Raw genomic sequence first — 25,622 nt, 5'->3', positions numbered from 1 at the left:
GCCGACTCTGAATGTGGCATTTCTGCAATACGTACACTTGTTCCCCACGACCCCCCCCCCCAGCTCCTCCCACGCTTCCCCCGCCCCGCCCCCCCAACAAAAAAAATTTTGAAAATATTTTTTTTTATTACGCGCTCATAAATAGAAATCGCCACAGAGGACAATTTAATTTGCGCGTAGCACGTTCGGCGTGGATCTGTGGGCCGCGTAAGGAAACGTTGATCGGGAGTTTTAGATTTCGACACTGCGAGGAATTCAACAGAGGACAGACCACAGGGGGACACTGATTTCCAATCGAGTTGATAAGACGAGAGGACGGCATTTACAAAAACAGCAGTCCGCGTCGACACCAACTCGGGGCCATCAGACTTGGAAGACCGACATATCTCACGTGACGGGACGGAAAATTCTAGCACTCAATTTGTCCAAATCAAAGGCCAAGAGTGTAACAGTTTTCAAAAACAAGACGGGGGTTGGGGGGGGGGGGAGAAAAAAAAAGAACGAGGAATATTTTCATCGTAAAACATAACGTTTGGGAATTTGGTAAGTTGGAACGTAGTTATTTCGGATGTTGGATTAATTTGTACTCATCTCATTCTTCTGGGACCTCTCCGAGAGGAGTGGGGGTGGGAGGGTGACTGGTGGGGAGAGGGGGGGTGACCGGAGGAGCGGGGCTGCGATTAAGAGGTCCCAGTTGATGCTTCTTTTATTAATCGCCCCATCACCTCGGACAGAGCCGAGTGGCCATGGGTAGAGTGGACGAAGTCGTGGTTGTCCGTTTGGGCAGGTGTTGGAGGGCGGGGGGGGGGGGGGACAGTGGGTTGGGGGAACGGGGTGGGGGGGGGGTACAGGTGGGGAGGGAGAGGTGGGGGGGGGGGACGAGCAACCCCGAGGTTCATAACGACAGCGGGGCTTCTCTCTGTGCCGCCTGCTGCTGCGCCAAAGGCTGCCCCGACTTGGCTTGGTCCACGTCCTTGAAGTGTTTTTCAACCTGAACGGCAAAAAAAGTAAAGGAATTTTTCACGGGTGCATTGTTGCAATGAAGGCGTCTTGACACGATAACCCAACCCCCCAAAGCGATTCCGTGAACAGCCCCGAGTGTGCAATTCCGTTCAAGAATCGATTCTGTTTCACCTCCACGTTGCTCTACACCCCTCCCTCCCCACCTTCCCCATCTCATAGAACCCTCCATCCAGCAGTGGACTTAACAAAGGTCTGTAAAAAACACTCGGCTACCGGCGCAATGGTTTAAGGCGGAACGAAGCAAATGTGCGGATGGCGGGTTTTGCGTAGATGGAACACCTACCTAGACTGAAAACTCATTTCTTTAGTACGGCTTTTTTTGTTTAGTTTGTTGGCCTTCCCCCGTACCTCCAATTAGCTCGGCTGGCTACGTGCGGTGGTGCGAAAGAAGGTCCACCACACTTGCGTTCGCGCATCTAAAATGCACCCAAGGGCAATGAGGCTCCACACGGACCTCTCTCTCTCGGCCTTCCCCCCGACGGATCAATACGACTCAGCTTGCGCAATAGCCGACAGGCCATCATATTCCTAGCAGCACACAATCGGGTGCCACGAGTGGTCACTGCAGTCCAGCTGTGATTGTGAAAAAATGTATCTTGAAATAGATTCAATTAACAATCAAATGGCACGAGGTGGTCACGTGGATTAGTGGTTAGAACGCTGAGCTGGCACGGCAGAGGTCGTTCGGTTAAAACACAGCCCTCCATTGAGCCGGATTCTCAAGTGAAGTGGAGTTGATGGCATCAGCCCAGGCACCGTTGATATTAAAAACAAACTCCCATCAGATTAATTTTGGTTTGAGAGAAAGTGCAGCCCCCTAGTGTTGACATCAGAAGGTTACTTTTTAAAGGAATCCCAGGAGCAGTTCCATTAAAAATGCTTCTGTGGGACGTTCTCTAGTACGACAGGTAACATTGCTCTGCGAGCTTGTTTTGTCTTACTGTAGTGGTGATACGCGCTGGGGTAGCGATCAGGTGCCAGCGCGTTGTGATTGGATGTGTGTGTGGTGACGCGCGCTGACGGTGAAGGATCAGGGGTCAGCGCGGGATCGTGGGTTGTGTGGTGTTGATTGGCTGGGTGCCGGTGACGCGCTGGTGTGGGAGTGATCGAGTGGCAGCGCGGCGTGATTGGTTGGTGAGTGAAAACACGCGTTGGGGAAAAAGGATCGTAGAGATAGCGCGTTGTGATTGGTTCACTAACAAGCGATGCTCGCATCGAGGTCCGCATCCGCTCCGTCTCCCGGGAGGAACGACTATATAAGGGGATGCGCACAGGCGCACAGGGAGAGTGTAACCAGCGAAGACTGAAGACGGGAGGAAGAGCCAGGGCCCTGCGGTACCTAGTCCCGCTGTCCTGCGAGGACCGGGACTCTGTGTTACCCAGAGGCGGAGTGTAGGGTGAGCATGCAGTGTCAGCATGCCGAGTGTGTAGCCGGGGCCTAGAGTCTACACGAGACGAGTGATATGGGTGTAGCCAGAGGCGTAGGGTCTACACGAGACGAGTCTACACAAGAAGAGTCCCCACGAGACGAGTGATGTGTGTGTAGCCAGAGGCATAGGGTATACACGAGAAGAGTCTACACGAGACGAGTGATGCGTGTGTAGCCAGAGGCATAGGGTCTACACGAGAAGAGTCTACACGAGACGAGTGATGTGTGTGTAGCCAGAGGCATAGGGTCTACACGAGAAGAGTCTACACGAGACGAGTGATGTGTGTGTAGCCAGAGGCATAGGGTCTACACGAGGCGAGTCTACACGAGACGAGTGAGGCGTGTGTAGCCAGAGGCCTGGAGTCTACACGAGTTCAGTACGGTGTGTTATAAGAAGAATAGAGGTTACGAGTTGTACCGGTGTCGGGTGACCGTACGCGGAAGAATAGAGACTACACGTTGTATCGAGATAAGTGAAGATTTAATAAAAGGAGTGTGTTACCCGTCAAGGAGTTTCCTGCCGTCATTTCCAATACTTCATTACGAGAAAAACCAAGGGCACAATCGGGATAACGTTGGAGGGAAAAAATTAACCCGTAAAAACAAAGTTTTTCACTATAAATCCTTTATATGCGTGGAATCGGTTTTATTTTATTATTCATTTCTGTTTTTCTTGAGTAAGAGTTTCATTTTTATCACATTGGTATTTTAAATTAAATATGAATTTTTTTTTGTTTCCTAAAAAGTGGAAAATTCTGGAAAAAAATTTTCACGAAAATAAATTGTCACGCACAACGAGTCTGTGTGCAAAATGTCAGCTCGATTGGATCACGGGAAGTGGGTTAAAAAACGACCGAAAGATTTGCATGGTCGTAAGCGCGCAAGCAAGCAAGCAAGTGAACTTAATATAAAGGATTTAAAAAACACTATAGATGTGTGATCAATAACAAAAATATAATTCCCTGCTCCCATAACAACCCATGTAATCACAAGCCACCAGGGTCCTCCTTACCATCTAGCCCAATCTTCGCTGTTCCAGAGGCGAAATGCGCCTTGAAGGGAACAGGTACGAGACAAGAAGGATGGATGGACAAGAAGTAAAGGAAGGGGAAGGCAGAGGAAGGAAGGGGCGGCACTCACAATTTTGCGCACGTGCGTCAGTGCGCTCCCTTCTCTGCCTTTGCAGTTCTCGACGCGGTACGGCGGAGAGATGACCACGTCCTCCAGCACGATGATGTTCTTCTCGTTCCACTTGCATTCCTTGATCCTGGCACACGCGACGGCGGTGGGGAGAGGACGCGGTGGGAATGAGAGCGGTGGTGGGAGAGATGGCGGTGGTACAAAAAGACAGGTGGGAGAGGCACGGAGGTCGGAAAGGCAAGCAGGTCGGAGAGAGATGATGGATGGAGAAAGATGTCAGCAGAAGAGAGATGAGTGGAGAGTGGATAGAGAGGGCAGTGGTGGGAGAGATGGAGGCGACGGTGGAGAAGGTTGGAGAGATGGAGGCAAGTGCATCGGTTAGAATGGCACGTGTAAGGCACGCGCTGGCAACACGTTGAGCCAAATAGTCAATTCTGTTCTTTGTGGATTTATTTTGCTATTACGGGCCACGCAGCCATAAACACGTCCATGTACAACTGTAGGGAGGGCCTGATCAAGCAGTAAATTGACAAGCGGCTGTACAACCACACACGTTTTGTTCATAGACTTGGGATAATTAGTCAATGCAGTAGATTCAAATAAAAATAATTATCCAACTATAAAGATCTTTTTGCAACTGACCGCCAAGTTGCCTAACACGCGAGACTGCCTCACATTACTGGAGCCCGTGAGATACAGGTCATCGGTGATGACGCGCAAGCAAAAGTAAATGGCGCCCGATGGAAGAGGACACCAGGGAGGGAGGGAGCTACGGAGGAAGGCAATGAAAGCCAAAATGAAGCAAAGTGCCGAATAACCGAGCATTTTTTTTTTCCTGATCGTAAAAAAAAAAGGAGAGGGAGGGAGGACGCGTCGGCTAACTCACGTCTTCTGGATCGTTTGGAACAACAGGATTCCCTCGGGCGACACCCCCATGCTCACGGCGTGAGCGTGACTCAACTTCTCCTCCACCTCGCTGTGCACCCGGCTTGAGAGCTGCCCGGAAAAACGACACAACATGAGCGGAACAAAACGGCACGGGGTTTGGGTGCGGCGCACGGCAACGCGCCGACGCATGCCGACGCTACCGTGCTGGTCCACAGAGGTGCTGATGTTTACACACCACACCAGGTAGTAATTTTTTAGGCTGAGTCGACATAGGGAAGGGATAGGACCGGTTCAGATAATCGTCACCGGTGTTGGCCGTGAGCGGGAATCGAACTCAGGTCGCCGGGTTCGTAGGGCAGCGCGCTAACCGCTACACAACTGCTCCCCACACACAGAAGTGTACCTCAATGAGCAGGATTTACACAAATCTCATTTGCATGAGTAACCACCGAGAGCATTAGTCAGAATCAAAATCGCTATTCATACTGGGAGGAATCCGATGAGGTATAAAGTTGTTTTTCACAGATGTCCAGTCTGCTGGAAGCGGGCGATGACTGCTCTGTGAATAATCACAATTGAAAAATCCACGGTGTAGTTTTTTTTATCGGCGGGCAATGATCCATCAACTTCACTCAGCGATTAGTTTGATTTTTACAATTTAGTCGTGATTTAATTCTAGAGTCGATCGCGGTTCTCACACATGTGTCCCTATCTGCTTTGTTTCGCTTCTGTCGCGCTAGCACTTTTGTTTGCTCCAGTCGCCCGACATGCGAGCGAATCATTTGCATACGATTTACAATAATTTAAACGCAATTATTTCTTAGCAGTGCAAGATTGATACGCTGTGAGCGAAGGATTCGATACTAATTGGCAAACCGATAGGATCATTCACACACCTATTACATATTCAACTATGCAACCTTCCTTGCCATGAAATTAGTTTCATTGTCACAATTCATAGCAGGGAGGGGAAGGAGGTCCAGATTCAATTCAAGAACATTCTTTTCCATCTCATTCATCTCGATTGGTCTATCTCTTTAATTCCATCGTCTTAAATACATCTGCATCGAATTAACATATCAATATATTTCCATATAGTATCCCAAATACTCCCTGACCATGTTCAAGTAGCGGCCTAGATCTTGACTGCCCCCTCCATAAAATCAATGCACCCCACCACTGGTCCCCTATGCAGAGCCTTGATGTGTGTCGGCATATGAACGCTGCTATGTTACTGCAAACCCGATCGAATCTTGTTCTGCACGGGTTTTAATTGACGGTGGATCATTACGTGCCTTGTCGTTGTAATAGACCTGGGTTCAATTACAAATGTCATCGTGTCATTCGCTGTGAATTGCTATCACAAGGTAAACTGTAACCTCAGCCGCTGAGTAATTATACTAGTTGTGTCGAACTAGGACCCATACATAACAGCAAGGGTCTTTCGCCGATAAACATCCGGCAGTTCATCAGCATTGGCTAAAGCAAGTGCGACTCTGCTGATGAGACAATGGATGTCAAAACTTGTCAAGAGTTTGGTTGTGTTGAACCAATACTGATGAGGTTCGATGAGATAGTAAAAAAAATTAACTTGTATATTTTATGCGTAGGGACAAAAATATGGATGCGAGGCATTATTAAATTTGTGATTAATATTCTCCATGGCACTTGAAGATGATATTGTGCTATTTAACCAAGTCCAGGTCTGTGATGTCCACGTGTCCATATTCACACCTGAAGATCTGTACTCTGCAAGCTGAGCAGCAATGTGAACTACACGTCAGTGTTGCAACGCATTTGGCTTTACCGTTCACAATCTCGTTATCTGCCTCTGTAAAATATTGAAGAAAAAAAAACCCCTCTATCAATAAACAGTAATCTGAATTCAGCACAGGCTCCTGGAAAATCCACAATACCCTGTAGCCATCATCCCTCATTCAAAGCCTCCCAGTAAAGAGATGCATAGAATGGCTCATGGATGTGTTTATTTATTTGTTGGCATTATTCCGAATTGAAAGCTGATTTTATAATTTTACAACTGCTTTTCGTGTTTTGTTTGTTGTCCTTCCCCCGCACCTCCGATTAGCACGGTCAGCTATGTACGGTGCAAAATAAGTTCAACATACATACAATGGATCTGTTCGAGTAAAGTTTTTGAGTTGAGCACTAGCTTTGGTGAATCATTAGAAGATAATCACATCGGAGGAGTTGAACAGCTGACACCATTAACTCACTTCACTTGAGATCCTGGTTTTAGTCTCAGATGGCTGACCCAGGAATGGAACCCAGATTCTCACAAGTTCTGGCCCAGTTTTCTCAGGAACATTCATTCATTCGCGCAAATGAGCCACCCCCAATTGGTTTGCGCGTCTATTTTGGGAGACCAGTTTTGAAGTCAAAGTGCGAGCAAGAAGGGTTCACGTTTTCATGATAATCTTATCTAGACCTTTAAACACTTCACATTAAACCCGAGCATAAATGTTTATATTTATGTTACTTTGTCATATACATTTTCATGCAATGCAAATCGATAATTAAATGACAGGGCAAATCCCCCAAGAGGATTAATCACTCAACCACCTTGGTTGTGTTTTAACTACAGATACCCTGTGACCTCCACAAAGTATGAAATGCACATCCCCAAGTCACTGGGTGGCACAGAGGTGGGGAGGGGGGAGGGAACTACATCAGAGCAATTAAGCTGGCAGTGCCAAAGGGGTTCAAATCCGGGTTACGGTCGCCCGCGATTTAACTGTTCTCATGGGCTGCACCAAAACGGATCACTGAAATTGGATATTCAAGCTTTGTGGATTACACATTTCAGCTTCACTACCATGCAGTTAACTCGTTACAGGGCACGCACCACAGGGGATGGGGTGCCTTTACTGTGGCTTAAGAAGCTCACTTAAGTAACCTCAGAAGTAGTCCTATGACGTCAGCTTCTAGGACCACTCTGACATCAGTCACACTTCCAGCTGTGAGAGTTCTCATTCTGATTCGCTTGATATCATGAGCCATGATTATTCATCTGGCGGACTGCGGAGCAACCACATCTGGCCACTTGATGATTCCTGGAGCAACTCACTAAAAACATATGGCTTCACTGAGATACGGAGAAAGACAAGGGATTAGTGAGATGAAAGCGAGATACACACGAGATAAGAGAGCCGTAGACGAGAGTTTACAAAAACTTGTGAGATTAAAGGGAGAAATAAAAAGACATGTTATGACGTCACGACACCACACGACATCTGTAAATGCCAACGCGACGAGGTTAAAACTTCACGCGAAATGCCACGATGCCCTCCGGCACACGGTAGTTAGCTTTATCGCGTAGCCCACAAGAAATATAATAGCTGAAGAATCCCATTATTAGGCATGGCCCCCCCCATTGCACAAACGACAAAAGCATAAAAAGAGAAAACACTGGAAACGCAAGAGGGACGGGTGGACGCACAGGACTTTCCGTCGGGTATCGATATGGGCGGATGAGTTGCCGGTAGCTCGGTGAGTTCACCGCTCAGTCTGTTTGCTTGCCACCAAATCTGTTCGAATGGAGTCAACAATTCAATGTTGATGGCAGCACAACTGGAATACTATTGGGAGAAAAGGAAAACAATGTGTTCATTGTAAATACAAAACGAACCATAGCTTCAGCATGTGGTTTATAGTGTAGCCGACATCTATCCAGGCCGGCATGGCGCACGATGATGGTGTGGCCAGCACCATGCCTGGTTACCTTTGTCTCCCGAGCGCTGATGTTTACACACCGCACCAGCTACTCATTTAAAGCTCAGCTGACACAGGACAGGTTCAAATATCACTAGCTACTGATGTGAGCCACAGCAGGGAATTGAGCAGAGGTCATCAGGTTAATTGTGTAGTGCCTTAACCACTGCTCCACCACTCCCCACCATACACACAACAGCCGTCATGCGCCACGACGCCACTGTGATATCACCACAGCATTTGTGCCAGCCTACGTGCATTTTGAGGCCATGTTAAGTGTCGATTGCTAGCGAGCAGGTTATGGGACAGACCCACGTATTATGGATTAGCTAATCGAGATGAATGGAAAATGTACCACCTGTGCTACAATCTTCCATGCCTACACACCTCCAAAATCATATCCCTCTTACACACACCGACAAACACTCCTACACACCTATAGAAACACACGAAGACCACCCCCCCCCCCATTGTATCCTTTATAGACTATTGTGGCAAATGCTGTTAGCAAACACCTATTAAAGCTGGCACTGTGCACAAGTGCTGATATTTTGGACATAACGCACCAGTTACTCCTTTCTAAGGCCAAGGTTACTTCGGGTTGGGGCAGCATCAGTTCAGGTTCGTAGCACATTGCGCCAACCGCTAAACTACTGCTCCCCATGACAAAGATCCCCATATAGCCTTAACAGATTGTTGGGGCAAGTGCTATTGCGAGCACCTATGAAGGCCGAAACGGTACACATGGGGGTGGGTGGCCAGCACCACGCACGACGCCTTTGTCTCCCCAGTGGCGATGTTTATACACGACACCAGGTACTCATTTGAGGCTGAGTTGACCTCGGAGAGGCGCAAGACCAGTTCAGATATTCGTCACCGATGTTGGCCACAAGCGGGAATGGTACGTAGCGCAGCGTACCAACCGCTACACTACCGCTCCCCACAAAAAATACGCACACAAGCATGCACGCACCTTGTTGGTGTTGAGCGACGTAAGCACGGGGGGCGGCTCGCTGCTCTCGGCGAGGATGTCCACCTCGGAGACGAGGGCCAGGTTGAGGAGCAGCACGTCGCACACGCCCACCTTGCCACTCGACGACGGGCATTCTGGGGTGCCGGCCGAGTTAAGGAGCTTATTCGTTCGCTGGTTCACTCACTCGCTTGCCCACCCACTCACCAGGAGTCAAACACGTTCGTTAGCCATCGACCAAGACGCTGTTGCAATGCAGTCATTTTTGTCAATCCTCGCCGTACGTTATTGCTGATGTATTATTAAAGGACCGGAAAGATCGCTAGTTTGCACATGGCTAGCCAATGAAGAAAGAGGGTAACCGCTGGCTAGAACGCTTTTCCTTCCAATATTAGGAAGCCACTTTTAAATGTAGATTAAAAACTCATTACTTTAGAAGTAATTTTTGTGCTTAGTTTGTTGTCCTTCCCTCGCACTTTCGATGAGCACGGCTGGCTACGTACGGTGCAAAAGAAGTTCAACATATATACAATAAGATGTACAATGCAGCTGCTCTGGAACATGCACAGTACACTGTCAATCCACTGCTGGACGATGGCTACCTGCCCATGCCTTGTGGATGTTTTGGAAGAAGTACAAACTCAACTCCACACTCTAGTTGATGAGCATGCCTGAAAATATAACTTATTAAATTTACAACTATAATGATGTTCGGCACATACTAGATTTTTTTTAATGAATACGGCAAGTCGATACTTAAAACTAGGACAAAAGCGACATTTTAGAATTAACCAAAAATTACGTTTAAGTTGATTAGTTTCACCCATAACAGAAGCCCAAGTTCTGCATGCATGTCAACTTCGTTCGCACCATACGTAGCCAACTGTGCTAATCGGAGATGATTTAAGGATCATACTAAACGCTGACAAATATATAATCCTCACCACTAGTGTACCGCTAAACCTCGCAAAAAGTGGGAACAGTTCACTGCTGATTGCTCCTCTAAAACAAAAGATGATCTTCACTTTATTTTATATAAACAACCTGGTTGGCCCACTGGGACCATAAAAGTCCTTTTTTACACACAGGAGAATAAAGCGGATTTAGGAAGATTTTTTTTGGAAAACTGGTCATATAAACCCAAGCCAAGCCATCTTGTTAAAACTTCGTAATTTTGTAATTGAAACCCAACTTTAAATGAGGCAGTTGATTTTTGGAAACGTTTTAGTAGCGAACGCTTGTGCCAAACCGGTTTTAAATATGTTCACGAATAGTATACAGTAATTGCATTTTCCAGGAAATGCCCCATTGAGTCACAAGAGGCTTTTCTCAGAGGAGTCCTGAATTGTCTTCAGACAATGCACCCTCCAAAAGCACATTTCGCTACGTACGGTGCAAAAGAAGTTCAGACAGACTGAATGTCGCTGTGATCAGCGAGTTGTCACAACCAGTCTAAAACCACGCACGTCAGTCAACAAATGACCCGGAATGAGTCCAATCTTGTCATAGATGAAAAGTTAAGCAGTTTTGAGCCCAGATTTGGATGTGACCATGCGCAAAATAAAGGTGCAACAGGCAGTCGGGGCCGTGCAGCAAAATCTACCGCTGTTCTCTTAACTACCCCCTCCACCTTTACAAAACCCGCAATGACCAGTGCGGTGAAGTATGTTCAATTATGGTGAGAATTATAACCCTTACACAGCGAGTGGATTGACCAACGGGCTTTGCACGTACAGAATCCATACGCCATCGACACATTAAGCCGCCCAACACGGCTCTCTCCACAAAGAGAGAACAATCCTCCGCATTGAACTTCAACCCCTAAGTCTTGACCTCCGCCTGAACCTAGTTCGGCCTTCAAATTAGATCAAAACAGCGACGAGACACACAACTCGTGCCCGCAATCCTCGCCCTTAAAAAAACCACGTGGAAATAAACCACCAACCTTAAAATGTTTCCTGTTGCGCATTTTATCCTCGTGTTCCGGTAACAAAAAAATATAAAAGTGCAGAGAGGCATAAGCCCGAGGCCACATCAAAACGTAGCGTGGCCACAAAACTACGGTATTTGTGACCTACAGCGCAATGGTTGTAGTGTGTGTATGGTTTAAATGCCACGTAACGTTACTCTCACAAGGCAACTTTAAGCATTACGGTACACGTACGGCCGGCCCTAAGCAATATCCCGTGGACTATTGCATACAACATATGAATGGATTCTCCTGCAACAGTTTTTTTTACCGTTTTTAAACAATTAACATTGCAAAACAATTGTTCGTACAATTAAACCTCGGCTTGAATGTGGCACAAGATCGTGGTTTTTTTTTCACCTTCATCGATAAGTGGCCATATCGGGCATAACTTTCTTTAAGCAACGTATCCAACCTACGATTACTTTATCATTAAAGACAACATATACCGATGGCGCGAACACACACCTACATTTACGTGCCTTTAAAGCGTCCTTTAACACGAACAAATACCGACCACTTAACCATCCAAGCCGCCAACTGTACGCGAACACACCGAAGCATTTTACAAGGGGACACGCGCCAACCACAAAAAGACCACCACAAACACCGCCCCAAAGCCCCCCCCCCCCGAGATAAACTCGCGGGCATCGACGGACCAAGCAACGCCCGACAGTGACCACGTCGAGAGGGGTTTTTTTGTTTCAAACATTCGGACAGCGAGCGCCGAGCGGGCGAGGTCGCTTCGCACCCCCCCTCCCTCCCTCCCTCCTCCCCCCCCTCCATCCCTCACCCTCCCCGGGTGGAGGCATCTAGGCAAGCGCGGTGTTCTTCGAGGCCTCGCGGCGGCCGACTAGGCCTCGACACCCGACCGGCTCAAAACGGACGACGGCGAACGCGTCGCGGCGCGACGGAGAATGGATACTGAGGGTGAGCATCTTCGAGTGGTAGTCGAAGGCGAGCACCTCGCCATGGATCTTCTGCCCCAGGCAGGTCACGCACGCCACTTGGCTCCCGACGCTGAAGTAGTCATTGGGAGCCGCCATTTTGACTGGAGGCGGCGGCGAAGAGGCGGTGACGTCACGAGCGGGGGGTGGGTGCTAGAGGGGGGAGGGGCGGGGCGGTGGCGGCAGTGGGCGGAGGGAGGTCACGGGGTCACCCGTTCAATTCCGTTCCTTGATTGAGTCGTTAACTTGATTCTTCACTCAATCTTTAGACGCGACGTTTCGGCCAAGGGCCCTTATTCAGAGCACGAAAATAGAGAGGGTCGGAGCAGAGAATGTTTTTGAGATTGCACTTCACAACGCGGGGCCTGATGAGAATTATATTTAAGATAAAAAATAAACTTTCAGAATGAAGAGTTTATAATTGGTATATTAATAGTTACCTAAGAGTAGTTGTTGAATAACAGAGAAACCCTTCAATAACTAAAAGTGTATGACGAAGCATTAGCATACCGTCTCAACCCATACGGTTTACCCCGTATTCTTGTACAGGAAAATTGCGTTTTCAGGTCCATACGGCGTACAGCCGTTTCAATACGGGCACAAAAATATTTATTTGTTTGTGTTTCTCCCTTGTGATGGGACTTTGTAGGATGAACGTTGAGATTTATGCGGGCACGGGGTGACCAATAAGGTCCTGAATTGGTCTGTAATAAGGTAGGGCACTGACGAAGGGTCGACAGGTGTGGGTTATTATTATACATATTGCTGACATTGCATTATAGGTGGCCAGTTTATTTAAATTTAAAGGATGGTTCATTTAACGTGTGTGTTCAATCGGTTCTTTGGTCGTTCATTTAGCTATTCATTAGTTCACGTAATCGTTCATAAACTCGTGAGATGCTCGTATAGAGCACTTGTTCATTTTAGCGTGTGCAGATTTGAAGCTTTCGTGACTGCAAGGATTCATACTCTTAGGTTTTTTCGGTATCATGATACAGTAAAATTTCGATTTAAAGCTTTCGTGACTGCAGGGATTCATCTTCTTGGTTCTTTCGGTAAAGTCACGTAGAAGGGAAATAATAAAATAATAAAAATAAAACAATAAAATAATTCTTACAACGAAGAACAGGTCTGTCGGGAAGACAGCGTCTGAATGACGCTGTCTTCCCGACAGACCTGTTCTTCACCTGAGGACGGCTGCTTGCGTTGTGGCCGAAACATCGTGAGAATTATTTTATTGTTTTATTTTTATTATTTTATTATTTCCCTTCTACGTGACTTTACCGAAAGAACCAAGAAGATGATACAGTAAATTTGGCTGTGACGGTCCCACCTCAAGACAGAGACTTGTGTTGCCTCCAAAACGTCGTGATTTAATTTAGTTATTTTCATTTATTATTTTTTTACCTACGTGACTTTACCGGAAAAAAAACCTAAGAGTGTTTTGCGTGTGCGTTTGAGATACGTGATTTCGTAGAGATTGCAGAGTTAGAGCTTGCAGACTTCGTCGGTCTGCTCATTGCAAGGCCGTAATTATAATATATATTGGGGACACACACACCCCCCCCAATATTCAAATATGCTGAAAATGTCCCCCCCGAATATATTGCTATAAACAATATTTTTAAAATAGAATAATTGCTATACTATGTATATAAAAATAACAATTTGCTAAACCTTGGCCACAATATCTGGACTTGTCTTCATATAACAATGCATAGATTTCTGTTCATATGATTGTGGTTATGGTTGTATTTTATTAATCCCTAATCTCTGACATTACTTACAATGAAACAAGAAAAGGTAACAAAGAAAAAACAGAGCAATGTAATACAATACACTATTAGGCATTATTGTAAAAAATAAATGAAAAGTCCATCCCATGTGTTAGTGAATGTTTTAATATTTTAGGCAGGAAATTAGTTTTCAAATTTAGATATTTTTTTTCTGGGGGGGGGGGGGGGCGGGCCGAGAACCCCTGGAAGATTTGGTTCCCCCCAATGTTGACTCCATGGCTACGGCCTTGGCTCATTGGATCATACTCTTAGGTTTTTCGGTAAAGTCACGTAGGTAAAAAATAAATAATAATAAATAATAGAAATAAAATAAGTCTTGAGACAGTAAATCTAGCTGTGACAGTCCCACCTGATGACGGAGACTTGTGTTGCCTCCGAAACGTCGTGATTTACTATTTTATTTCTATCATTATTTCTATTATTTATTATTACTTATTTTTTACCTACGTAACTTTACCGAAAAACCTTAGAGTATGAATCCTTACAGTCACGAAAGCTTCAAATCTAGAATAATTGGATCATCCCTCTCAACATGAAACGTTGGACCAATGTTGCTTATTTACTGGGATTAGCTTCCCCGGGATGGCGGGGGGCTGATGAGGGGGGTGACGTGAACGCTCATCCATTACCACCCCCAATCCCCTTCCGCTTATTCATTCGTCCACAATTCATTTTAATCGTGCTAATTCTCTCAATCCTTCACCACTCGTACATTCATCTCATTGTCACCACCGTCACCCATGATCTATCCACTGGTGGATGAAGGCCTTCTGTTCCAGGCCGTCGCCATCTCTCGTGGTCTCACGATAGAAATAATCCACCCAGCAGCTGCACAGGAGCTCGGCGCGTTCCCTCCTTGGACTGCCACTCCCACATTAGTCTCGACCATCAGCCATCATCCCTATTGTAGCGACGTGTCCTGCCCCAAGCACCACTTACTTTTTTTAGTCCATGAGATCTCTAATTTTGTTTGTGTCAGTTACTTGTTCTGCGCCGCGGTGGTGATATGTTAACTACCTCGCCTGGTAGGCAGAAGATCGTGGGTTCGATCCCGACCCTGACGCCTGCTGTATAATTGGAATTTGCACTCTCTCTCTCCCTGTGATCGCGTGGTTTTTCCTCCAAGTCCTCCGGGTTTTCCCTCCACATTTAGAATCAACATGCGTTTTAGAGTATTTGGCTGCTATAAATGTCCACGTGATAAGCCACTTCGTTGAGCTATAATTTGTGGTCAGGTCGCTTCTAAAAAAAGAGTTATACAGCTTAGTGGGCCTTACCTGGTAAAATAAAAATAATAATTTAGTTTAGGTCTGGCTGCACATTTCCCATGCCTCTCTGCACATGTTTCAGATTATGCTCAGTTTTCTTTGGCAATGTCCACGCATCTGATCTATAAACCACATCACAGCAAATTATGTATATACTGATTACAAACTTCCCTTTGATGGGACAATGGGTAATTTACTTCCCATTACTCACAAACCCACGCGATGATTTACATATTTCATTCCTGGCACCGTGTTCCATATACGACCACACTGCTATGCCACTGATCTCATCTATAGGTTGGAAGACACTGAAAACGTAACTTTACACTGGAATAGTTCTTTATTGTACGTTGTTTTATGTACATTTTTATAGAACCAGAGTCTCATCCATTGCAAAGGCATTGCCTCATACAATACAGAACCACTGTTTCATTCAATAAGAAACCACTCTTGATTTGAAGCTTTCGTGACTGCAGGAATCCATACTCTTTGTTTCTTTCTGTAAAGTCACGTGGGTAGAAATAAAATAAATCACGACGTTTCGAACGCAACACAAGCGCCCGTCTTGTGTTGCGTTCGTAACGTCGTGATTTATTTTATTTTATTTCTACCTACGTGACTTTACCGAAAGAAACAAAGAGTAAGAAACCACTGTTTCATCCATTATGGAAGCATTCTCAAGCATCATTATATAACCATTGTCTCATCCACTCCACAAAATTGCCTCAATCCAAGTTCGAACCACTCATTGTGTTATCATTCAATTTCGTGCCATCGTCTTATTCCATGACAAACCATCGTCTCACTATTAAAGAATAATAGAATTGTCCCATACAATATAGAATCAGTGTCTCATCCATTATAAAACAACCATTGTCCCATGCTACAGAACGATGATACCTCACGATTTTGCACCATTATTCATCCCAAACAAAAGCATGATCTCACCCAATAAAGAACCATTATCTTATCCGTTACATAACCATTGCCGAATCAAATACAGAAGCCTTATAACGTTACACAAGTTACGGGTGGTTCTCAACAGATTTCAACATTTACCAGTTGTGTGATTGTTATTATCGCCACCTATGAAGGTCCACTCAACCCATCATCCCACCAGGTTGATTAAACCCGGCACCAGCTTGCACCCGGGTGTCGCTCACAGCTCATCCTTGAGCAGCTGCAGGGCCCGATTCATGGACTTGTAGACTAGGAGACACGCACAACCGACAAAGATTTCATCATCATCATCATCACCAACTTTATCATCATCATCATCATCAATAGCATTACTCAATTAGGATTACACATGGAATTCTTCTCTACCGACTGGCAGGCTGATACCAGATTGCAGGCCACGTGCTAAAACACCTTATTCTGCAAAGGGACAGCTGCCACTGGGGATGCCCCTTAAAATATTTGTGAGTACTGAATACAGTCACATTTGCAAATGAAATTATCTTAAATAAATAAATACGCAATGAAATACATGAACATTATTATAATACAACACGAAAAATTGGATTTCATGAACAGAACGTAAATTTAAAATAAATGTTAAAGTATTAAATAATTGTTTATAAATTAACTTACCTTAAATTATGATGATGCTGCACTTTATCATCACCGTCACTTTACCCCGTCACTTTACCTTATCACTTAATCTCGTCACATTCTCTCTCACGATGCAGTGGTCGTGTCGAGTTCCAAATGCAATTCGCGGATAGCCAAAACCGCGGAGAGCCAAGTTCGCGAATAACGAGGGGAACCACTGCATTTACATGTTCAGTCTCCGTGTGGATCCGTGCCCATCGCACCCAATCTCGGGTAACACGAGTGCCACTCACGTAGATCCACGTCTGCCGCATGGTAGAGGTACAGGTGGTTGGAGTATCTGCCCGTGATGTCGCCTCTCACGGTCCACGATGGGTCTGTGGCAAGTTGGCGAAGGTGTACAGGTGAGCGGGGTGAAGGTGATGATGGTGTGGACAGGTGGAGAAGACACGGTGGCGTCACGTCATGAGGTTAGCACGTGAGTGGCTGCACACACTCCCGATACTGATAATTTAATTCCCGTGCGAAAATCCGCGTGGGTAATTACCACGTCATGGTTTGCCACGACGTGATGCCGATTTTTGCTATCGCTGTCACTTTGCGAGACGAACCGTTCGTGTGAGAGAACGCTCCGTGGAAGCGAATACGACAGAGCCACCTCTGGGAGGCCTTCGAGTGCCCTGGTCTACACAGTAGAGGGCAGCACTTTCTCATCCATGAAAGCGATGGTCACTGATTGAGATAGGGCAAACCAATATTTCATTATCATATTCTTAGGTTTTTTTCGGTAAAGTCACGGAAGTAAAAAATTAAAATTAATAAAAGTAAAATAGAAATAAAATAAAAATCACGAAGTTTCGGAGGCAACACGCCCGGCCGCCTTTGTCTGCCCAGTGGCGACGTTCACATACCACACCAGATACTCATTTGAGGCTGAGTCGATCTAGCGGAGGCCCAGGATCGGTTCAGATAATCGTCACCGGTATTGGCCGCGAGCGAGAGTCGAACTCGGGTCTCTGCCGGGTTCGTAGCGCGGCACACTAACCGCTGCGCCACCTCTCCCTACTCACACACACGCAGCGGCTCCATCCTTCCGTGATCCACCAGCTCCCCGTGGTTCTACACCCACACCCCGTCTCAGGTTAGGGATCTCACCCACAAACATGATCCTGGGAACGTAGCGACCATCCGGAGCCAGGTTCTGATCGTTGGGCTCGGCCTGTGAGAGACATTGGAATGAAATGTTAAAACGAGATGAAGGGGGCAGCCCTGCAATTGCCCGCTCACGACGCTGCTGGCAGAACGGCCCCTTCTAGAGGGACTTTTACAACAGTGGGATTCATCCTTGTTTTGGCTGCTGTAACCCATTCTAGATTTGAAGCTTTCGTGACTGCAAGGATTCATATTCTTAGTTTTTTCGGTAAAGTCACGTAGGTAAAAAATGAAATTTAAATTAATAAAAATAAAATGATAAAAAATCACGACGTTTCGGAGGCAACACAAGTCTCCGTTATCAGGTTGGACCGTCACAGCTAGATTTGCTGTACATTTTTTACCTACGTGACTTTACCGAAAAAACTAAGAGTATGCTGTAACCCACTTTGTTGAATTTAGTTTCAACCGAGTATAACCCCACCTTGTCTGGGCCCAACATCGTTCTGAGAAATAAACGTATGAATAATGAGCATCAATATTTTAACCACGTGTCCATTGTGGTGAGGTTTCCTAACTAGCTAGTAACTTGCAAGCGAAAAAAAACAATTTCAACGGACGCTCTGCACGCGTGCCGTAATATGTTCATTGATTACGATCAATGAACAAATTACGATCGATGAGGAAGGCATTTTCGATCGTTCTCGGTGACCACGTGGATTTAAATTTTATCGTCGTTATTTCATGTTGGCAGATTCATGACAACGTGACAATCGTTCACCAATGACTCTCGCGCGCTATATTATTTCACACATTTATAAATAACCTCACGTACCCCCTAGGGGTCCGCGTAACCCACCCCCCGGTTGAGAACCACCGCTTTAGAGGACCCCTCTTCGAGAGCCCCTCTAGAGGACCCCTCCAGAGAGTTGCGTACTCAAGTCGATTCCGTTTAACCACGGCGAGACCTCCAGAGACCAGCATAAGAGACTCATTCGCAAGCCTGACCCCGCGCCACCGAATTGACAACAGCAAGTGGGACAAAGCACTGCATTGGATCGAACAGAAATGGGAGCCAAAAACAACCGTCACGTGATACGTATAAATTATTGCACGAGCATAATTCGACGCTGAATTGTGCATTCCCCCCCCCCCCCGCGGTGTGAGTCGATTTAGCCAGTTCACAAGTAAACTCGCAGTTAATTTACAGGAACGTTGAGCGGATACAGGGTGACTATTGTACGAATACAACGATTCACCCGTGGTGCATCAAGGTGAGGGGAGGAGAGAGAGTTGACCGGGAGAGTGAAGCGATGGCGGGATGTGCGTCCCCAAGACGGACAAAGAGGAGGGCACGGATCAAGATGGGCAGCAGAAAGGGAGGAGGAGGGTGGAAGGAGGGAGGAAGATGAGAAGGGAGGAGGAAGAGGGAGGAGGAGGGAAGAGGAGGGAGGAGGAGGGAGGAGGAGGGAGGAAGGAGGAGGAGGGAGGAGGAGGAGAAGGGAGGAGGGAGGAAGATGAAAAGGGAGGAGGAAGAGGGTGGAAGGAGGGAGGAAGATGAGAAGGGAGGAGGAAGAGGGAGGAGGAGGGAAGAGGAGGGAGGAGGGTGGAGGAGGGAGGAGGGAGGAGGAGGGAGGAAAAGGAGGGTGGAAGGAGGGAGGAAGATGAGAAGGGAGGAGGAGGAGGAAGAGGGAGGAGGAGGGAGGAGAAGGGAGGAGGGAGAGGAGGAGGGAGGAAGGAGGAGGGAGGAGGAGGGAGGAGGAGGGAGGAGGAGGGAGGAAGGAGGAGGAGGGAGGAGGAGAAGGGAGGAGGAGGAGAGAGGAAGAGGAGGAGGAGGGAGGAGGAGGGAGGAAGGAGGAGGAGGAGAAGGGAGGAGGAGGGAGGAGGAGGAGAGAGGAGGAGGGAGGATGAGGGCAGCAGAAAGGGAGGAGGAGGGAGGTGGGAGGAGGAGGGAGGAAGAAGAGGGAGGAAGGAGGAGGGTGGAGGAGGAGGGAGGAGGAGGAGGAGAGAATGGGGATGAGAGTTGAGGGAAGAGAGGAAAGACGAGAGAAGGAAGGCGGGAGCAGAAGTGAGTTGCACAGAGGAGCAGCAGCGTCTGTTTTCAAAGTGGGCGGGGGGAGGGATTCAAAGTGGGGGTGGCAACACAGAAGTCACGTGCTTTACGGGAGGATTGAGTTGCTTTCGATATATTGCTGTGTAAACGGTCAAGTGTGCTATTCAGGGTGCTTCAAAACAATGTTAACACTTTCGAGAATTTGCAACAACACCACAAGAATGTGCCTCCGAGCTCTGGAGACCACCTGCAGAAGATTCCAGGCACGTGTTGACAATGATGGCGAACAAGTCGGAGACTCTTTGACTTTCTGAAGCTATTAACATCGCATTTGTTATCATTTAACAGTGTTCATCTTCTTGGTTATTTCGGTAAAGTAACGTAGAAGGGAAATAATAAAATAATAAAAATAAAACATAATAAACTACAATTCTCACGACGTTTCGGCCACAACGCAAGCAGCCGTCCTCAGGTGAAGAACAGGGCTGTCGGAAAGACAGCGTCTGAATGAACACCACCAAGCTTGGCAGCGTATATCTAGCGTATATTTAAGCGTATATTTAAGCGTATATTTAAGCTGGGTTAGAGGAGGAGGACGCCTTGACAAATCGAAATATAACAGTGTATTATTTGTTATTTTTTCAATGCAAAACGATAGTCCCAGCCTGTATGTATATACATCAACTGTAACTGAAAGTCATCGTCAAGAATCGTCGACAGCTTGGCACCAAACTGTGAGCTCCGCGGCCTCGGGTCGTCACCGACCCGAACGTTGAGGCAGATGAAGCTCTCGGAGGCGAGCTTCTGAATGGCTCTGTGTTGACTCATCCTGTTGCGCAATTCTGCACGCGAGCACAAAACCGGACCAAGCAATCAAATGCGCGGCATTTACCGGTACGCGTTTGCCGCTTCCGTTAACTTGCAGATATTAAATAACGCGTTAATTGACAAGCAACTTCCATCACGAAACTCCTCGGCAGAGGCCGATCTCGGCACTGTCGCTACCGTTCCATCGGCAAGTCCCATCAGCTCCCCACATCCTTCCGTGGCGCAGGCTCACCTTTACTGTAGGGGCAGGTTTCCAGCCAGATGATGAGCATGAGCGGCTGCCTCCTGTAGGGCACGCGTTGCGGGCGTGAGAGCAAAGCGTGTTATTTTTTGTCATCACCGCCATCGAACTCCGTTCGTCGAGGAGTATAAAAAAACAAACGCGACGTGAACTCCGGTCATCCTCGCGCCGCGCGGCCCATCGAACAAAGGCGGGCGCAGCATCGAGCGCATTCACATCGCGCTTTTGCGGCCGTCTGGAACGTTCTTCGTTCCGAGATTAGGACGCCACTGGAGAGATGTGCACTGTTAAATCATCATCTCGATTGAAAGCTCATTTCTTTAGAACTGCTTTTTGTGTGTTTAGTGTTGTCTCCCCCCCCCCCCCGCTGCACCTCCGATTAGCGCGGTTGGCTACGTACGGTGCGAAATAAGTTCAGCATACATGCGAAAACACATTCCTGCGGAGTGAGCTGGTAGGAACGTTGGGTTGCTCGGTCAATGGCCAGGGTCAACGGCGGCGTGGTGTTTTCCGGAAATATGGCCGACTGTGAGGGCGGGCACAAGCCGGCGTGAGTAGGTTAAACGTTGAGTTTTATAAGGGGACCACGGGGTGACCAGCCCCTCTCCACCCAGCCCCACCCCACCCCGCCCCACCCCTCCCACCCCCCACCCAGCCCCACCCTCCCCGCCCAGCCCCTCCCCACCCTCCCCACCCAGCCCCTCCCCACCCAGCCCCTCCCCACCCTCCCCTCTCCACCCAGCCCCACCCCTCCCATTTTTGGATGCACGACGGACGGACAGACGGACACAATAATCCCTTGTGGGTTGGTGTAACCAGGAGGTTCCTACCAGTATAAGGTCAACATAATACACATACATGTATTTGTGCGTTGTACATAAACGCAACACATTCGTCAATAACACCGTGTAGCCTTAAAATGGAAAATGTATATAAAAACAATATAATTTTTTTTATTTTTTGTTATTTTACCAGGTAAGTACCACTCAGCGATTTAGCTATTTTTCAGAAGCGACCTGGCCTCGAATGACAATTCAACAAAGTGGCTTATCGTGTGGAAATGTATAGCAGCCTCATACTCAAAACGCGTGATGTTGATTGTAAATGTGGAGAGGAAAAAACGGAGGACCCGGAGACAAAACCACGCGACCACGGGGAGAACACGCAAACTCCAAATATACAGCAGGCGTTAAGGTCGGAATCGAACCCACGACCTCCTGTATACCAGGCGGATAGATGTGACGGCATCACTTGTGAGTCCTTTTATTTTTTCAATGGGCATGTGTCGCGTGGTGGCGGGTTTAACGACACATTTATATTTACGCGATTTAACCCCCCCCCCCCACCCAAAAAAAATTGTATTATGGATGATATTGATCGCAAAAGCCTACTGCGTGTTAAAATGAGCTATGAGATGTGTGGAAGTCATCAGAGGGTACATACGTCTCCTTTGCTCTCAGAAGGCCCTCTTCATAAGTCTGAACCCACTCGATGTCATTTCCCCAGCCTGCATGGCACAGCAGAACACACGAGCCAAACCATTACGTCAATGAGCTTAAGTGCAAGTATGACAACACCATGCACCGAGTGGCCGTGATATCACCACAGCGCGTGTGCCAGGCTAGGTGCACTTCGAGTCTGTTACGTAAAGTGTGGAAGGATCGCTGCTGGCAGAAGGCCATTGGACAAACTCATGTGCAGATGCACCACCTGTATTGCCCAATGCGCCAACTTGTTGCGTTAATCCACACGGTGCTCCACTCGTTGTTGTGAGCGTCGTTCCTCCGCCCTCTGCTGTTGTTGGAGGGCGACTGCCTCCAACTGGCCAGTAGCATCCTTAATGAACCTCATCCTCCACAGAGGCCGTTCTTGACACCACTGGTACCGGTCTTCGCCAAGTCCTCATGGACCGCATCAGTCCACCTCTTCTCAAGCCCGTGCCGCGCCTATTTCGCCCCCTCTTTTCGGCCAAACAGAAGCTGCTTGGGCATGCGATGGTTGCGCTTGCGGGCTCCGTGACCCAGCCAACACAACACGAGACTCAAAGCACTGTAGAACTTTAGGCTGAGCCTGCCCTATGAGTGAAACCAGACGACACGATCAGAATATTGTTTGAGGGTCCAAATCGTAGTTTGTTTTCACTTTTCTTTGTTGCAGTCACGAAAACTTCAAATCTAGAATTGTTCTCACTTTTGTTTTGTTAAAAGCATATACCACAATACACGTGTGCCAACTATCAACCATATCGTCCTCATGGAACATAATTGGAGTTTACATCAGCCACTCAGTCACAATTACTTTATGCAACGAAACTAATTTAATTTTATCAGGTAAGGCCCACTGAGCTATATAATAGCCCTTTTTCAGAAGCGACCTGGCCACAAGTGATAGTTCAACAAAGTGGCTTATCACGTGGAAATATATGGCAACCAAATACTCTAAACGCATGTTGATTTTAAATGAGGTGGGAAAAACCGGAGGACCAGGAGAAAAATCCACGTGACAGAGATACACCGCGGAATGCAAACATAAAGGTGTTCGGGTCGGGATCGAACCCGCGACCTCCTGTATACAAGGTGAGGTAGTTAACATCTCCTAGCCACCGTGGCACGCCCCCTTCAACATCTGTGAAAAAGAGCTGCATAGCTCATCGGTTTCCTCCACTATAAATACATATAATCAGATTCCCATTCTGAGCTGATTGGATATTGCTAAAGTGTCGTCTATACATCTTAATAACGACTAAATAACGTGCATTAATACTGCGTGTGAGACGCGCAGAGGCTTGGAAACAGGACGAGTTGCGCTGTCCAGAATTCCTCCAAAGTTGTCCTCGTGGCCCCGATTAGAGAGCCTGCCAAGGTGGCTCGCGATCGTAAAAAAATAAAAAGTTTAGACTCGCCCCCGCCATATGAACGTGGAGTTGTCACCACTGTCTCGGATAAGCACCGCTTACATGCACATTTAAAGCAGGAATTTACTTTTACATTGTTTATATCTATACATGGATCACCCCTTGCATTATAGACCGTGGTCGAAATTTAAATTAAGGAGCGCCACTGTGAAATCGATTCGTCCTCACACGGTCGCTGCTGCTTCCCCTCTGCAGAATGATCCGAGTACAGGTATTGAAGAGGTTCCTGCCAGCGGTGTTGGGGAAAGTGATTGGTTAATTTCACGTACTTAGGCTTTCGCGACCATTAGTATGATTCACAATAATTCGATTACTTTGAGGTTCGATCGCTGTTTGTCGGTACCGTATGTGATGCCGAGCTGAGATGTTTTGTTTTATTAACAGATGATGATGATGATGATTCATACAACATTGTTATCAGCCCTAATAGCCTTCCGGTTTTTTTGATAAAAAAAAATCAATTGGCGTGTTCGCTCAACGTGGCATCTTGATTTGATTGGTTCTGTCGGGTGGTGGAGGGTTATCATGAAACTAAATGGACATTATACCGACACGACGACATAAGCCACAAGTAAAAGTCGTCTCGAGTGTTTTGAGAAGTGCCGGGAAAACAGCGTCACGTACCGTCACATTTCCATCACCTATTATACAGACATACGTACTGTATATATATAGTAAATACATAAACATGTGCGTTTATATTATATATATTGGCTGCAATCAATTTTCACATGAGACACCTCGTTGAGCTATCATTTGTGGCCAGGTAGCTTCTGAAAAATAGCTACATAGCTTAGCGGGGCCTTACCTGGTAAATAAAAATGAATAGTTTGTAGTAGTTTATAGTTTATAGAGTGTTTGTAGACTGCCAGTACCGGAATCCAACGTCCTCTGGACCCTGCCCTCTCCGCCGCACGCGACCGCGCACAGGAGCGCCGCTGCTGCCAGGAGCGACCTCATGATCCCTGGCACAGCGAGAGACACAGAGAGAGACACACAGAGAAAGACCGAGAGAGAGAGACACACACACACAGACACAGAGACAGAGAGACACAGGCAGAGAGAGACACACAGACAGAGAGAGACACAGCCACACAGAGAGAGACAGAGATACACACAGAGACACAGAGACGAAGGGCCAGTACATGGGACCTCCACTTAAATACGAGGCACGGGGCCCAATGGAGAGACGCCAGGTGGCCGGGGTCTTCGTGCAAACAACACTCAGGCTCGCTGGCCGCGTGGAGGAGGCAGATGAGCACACAAAGCGCCTCGTTAGGGCCGGGGGGGGGCCTCGGGCTAGCCGGATGTGGTCCATCACTTGGTGCCAATGACAGAGAGCGGTGCGGTTCGCAATTGTTAAGCCGTGCGGTTTGCGATTATTTCTGGACGATCGGGCCGCTGCCAACCCTGCAAAAAGAAATATGTTATTGGGGAGGTATCATGCGCCAATGAAAATGTTTGAAAGCGGGACTCCAAGCCAGTGCGGGCGGTCGGCAGAGACCGGCAATTAGCCGGGCAGTGGCGACGAGGCACAACGCCACTCGATGTTTGGTTGTGCCACGGTGCGAATTAGCGATCCGCTTCGCACGAGCCTTGCACACCAACGCCAGATAGGTCCAAGAGGAGCCCAGGACGGGAGCCACTGAACCATAGGACGTCCGAACGCCGGGTCTGTGATCCGGCGTTTTGGCGGTGAGGGTTGGTGGATCACGCACAGA

The 25,622-nt window shown here is 47.3% G+C and overlaps 2 protein-coding genes across 3 annotated transcripts; both read right to left on the bottom strand.

Annotated features, from left to right (window-relative positions):
- Positions 1-832: 832 nt before the first annotated feature.
- On the bottom strand, positions 833-12,236 carry LSM12 (LSM12 homolog). 2 transcript variants are annotated; one of them, XM_078603892.1, is made up of 6 exons: positions 12,074-12,236; positions 9,183-9,316; positions 7,938-8,025; positions 4,479-4,588; positions 3,593-3,719; positions 854-991 (listed from the first exon to the last, which is right to left on the bottom strand). In XM_078603892.1, exons 1-6 carry the CDS (start codon positions 12,192-12,194, stop codon positions 987-989), a joined length of 585 nt encoding a protein of 194 aa, XP_078460018.1. In that variant the 5' UTR covers positions 12,195-12,236; the 3' UTR covers positions 854-986. The 2 variants fall into 2 exon arrangements, with proteins under 2 accessions (XP_078460017.1, XP_078460018.1); XM_078603891.1 differs by lacking the exon at positions 7,938-8,025 and having other exon boundaries at positions 833-991; positions 12,074-12,235.
- A 3,512-nt stretch (positions 12,237-15,748) lies between these two features.
- LOC144724766 (anterior gradient protein 3-like) lies at positions 15,749-25,037 on the bottom strand. The gene is made up of 7 exons (XM_078604153.1): positions 24,777-25,037; positions 22,431-22,494; positions 20,979-21,031; positions 20,684-20,760; positions 17,869-17,932; positions 17,007-17,090; positions 15,749-16,368 (listed from the first exon to the last, which is right to left on the bottom strand). The coding sequence occupies exons 1-7, from the start codon at positions 24,859-24,861 to the stop codon at positions 16,319-16,321; spliced, it is 477 nt and encodes a 158-aa protein (XP_078460279.1). The 5' UTR covers positions 24,862-25,037; the 3' UTR covers positions 15,749-16,318.
- Between the last annotated feature and the right edge of the window lie 585 nt (positions 25,038-25,622).

The sequence above is a fragment of the Lampetra planeri genome, chromosome 21 (assembly GCF_965212315.1).
Source record: "Lampetra planeri chromosome 21, kcLamPlan1.2.h2, whole genome shotgun sequence".
Classification (NCBI taxonomy): Eukaryota; Metazoa; Chordata; class Hyperoartia; order Petromyzontiformes; family Petromyzontidae; genus Lampetra; species Lampetra planeri.
This window is presented reverse-complemented; position numbering and strand designations above follow the sequence as displayed.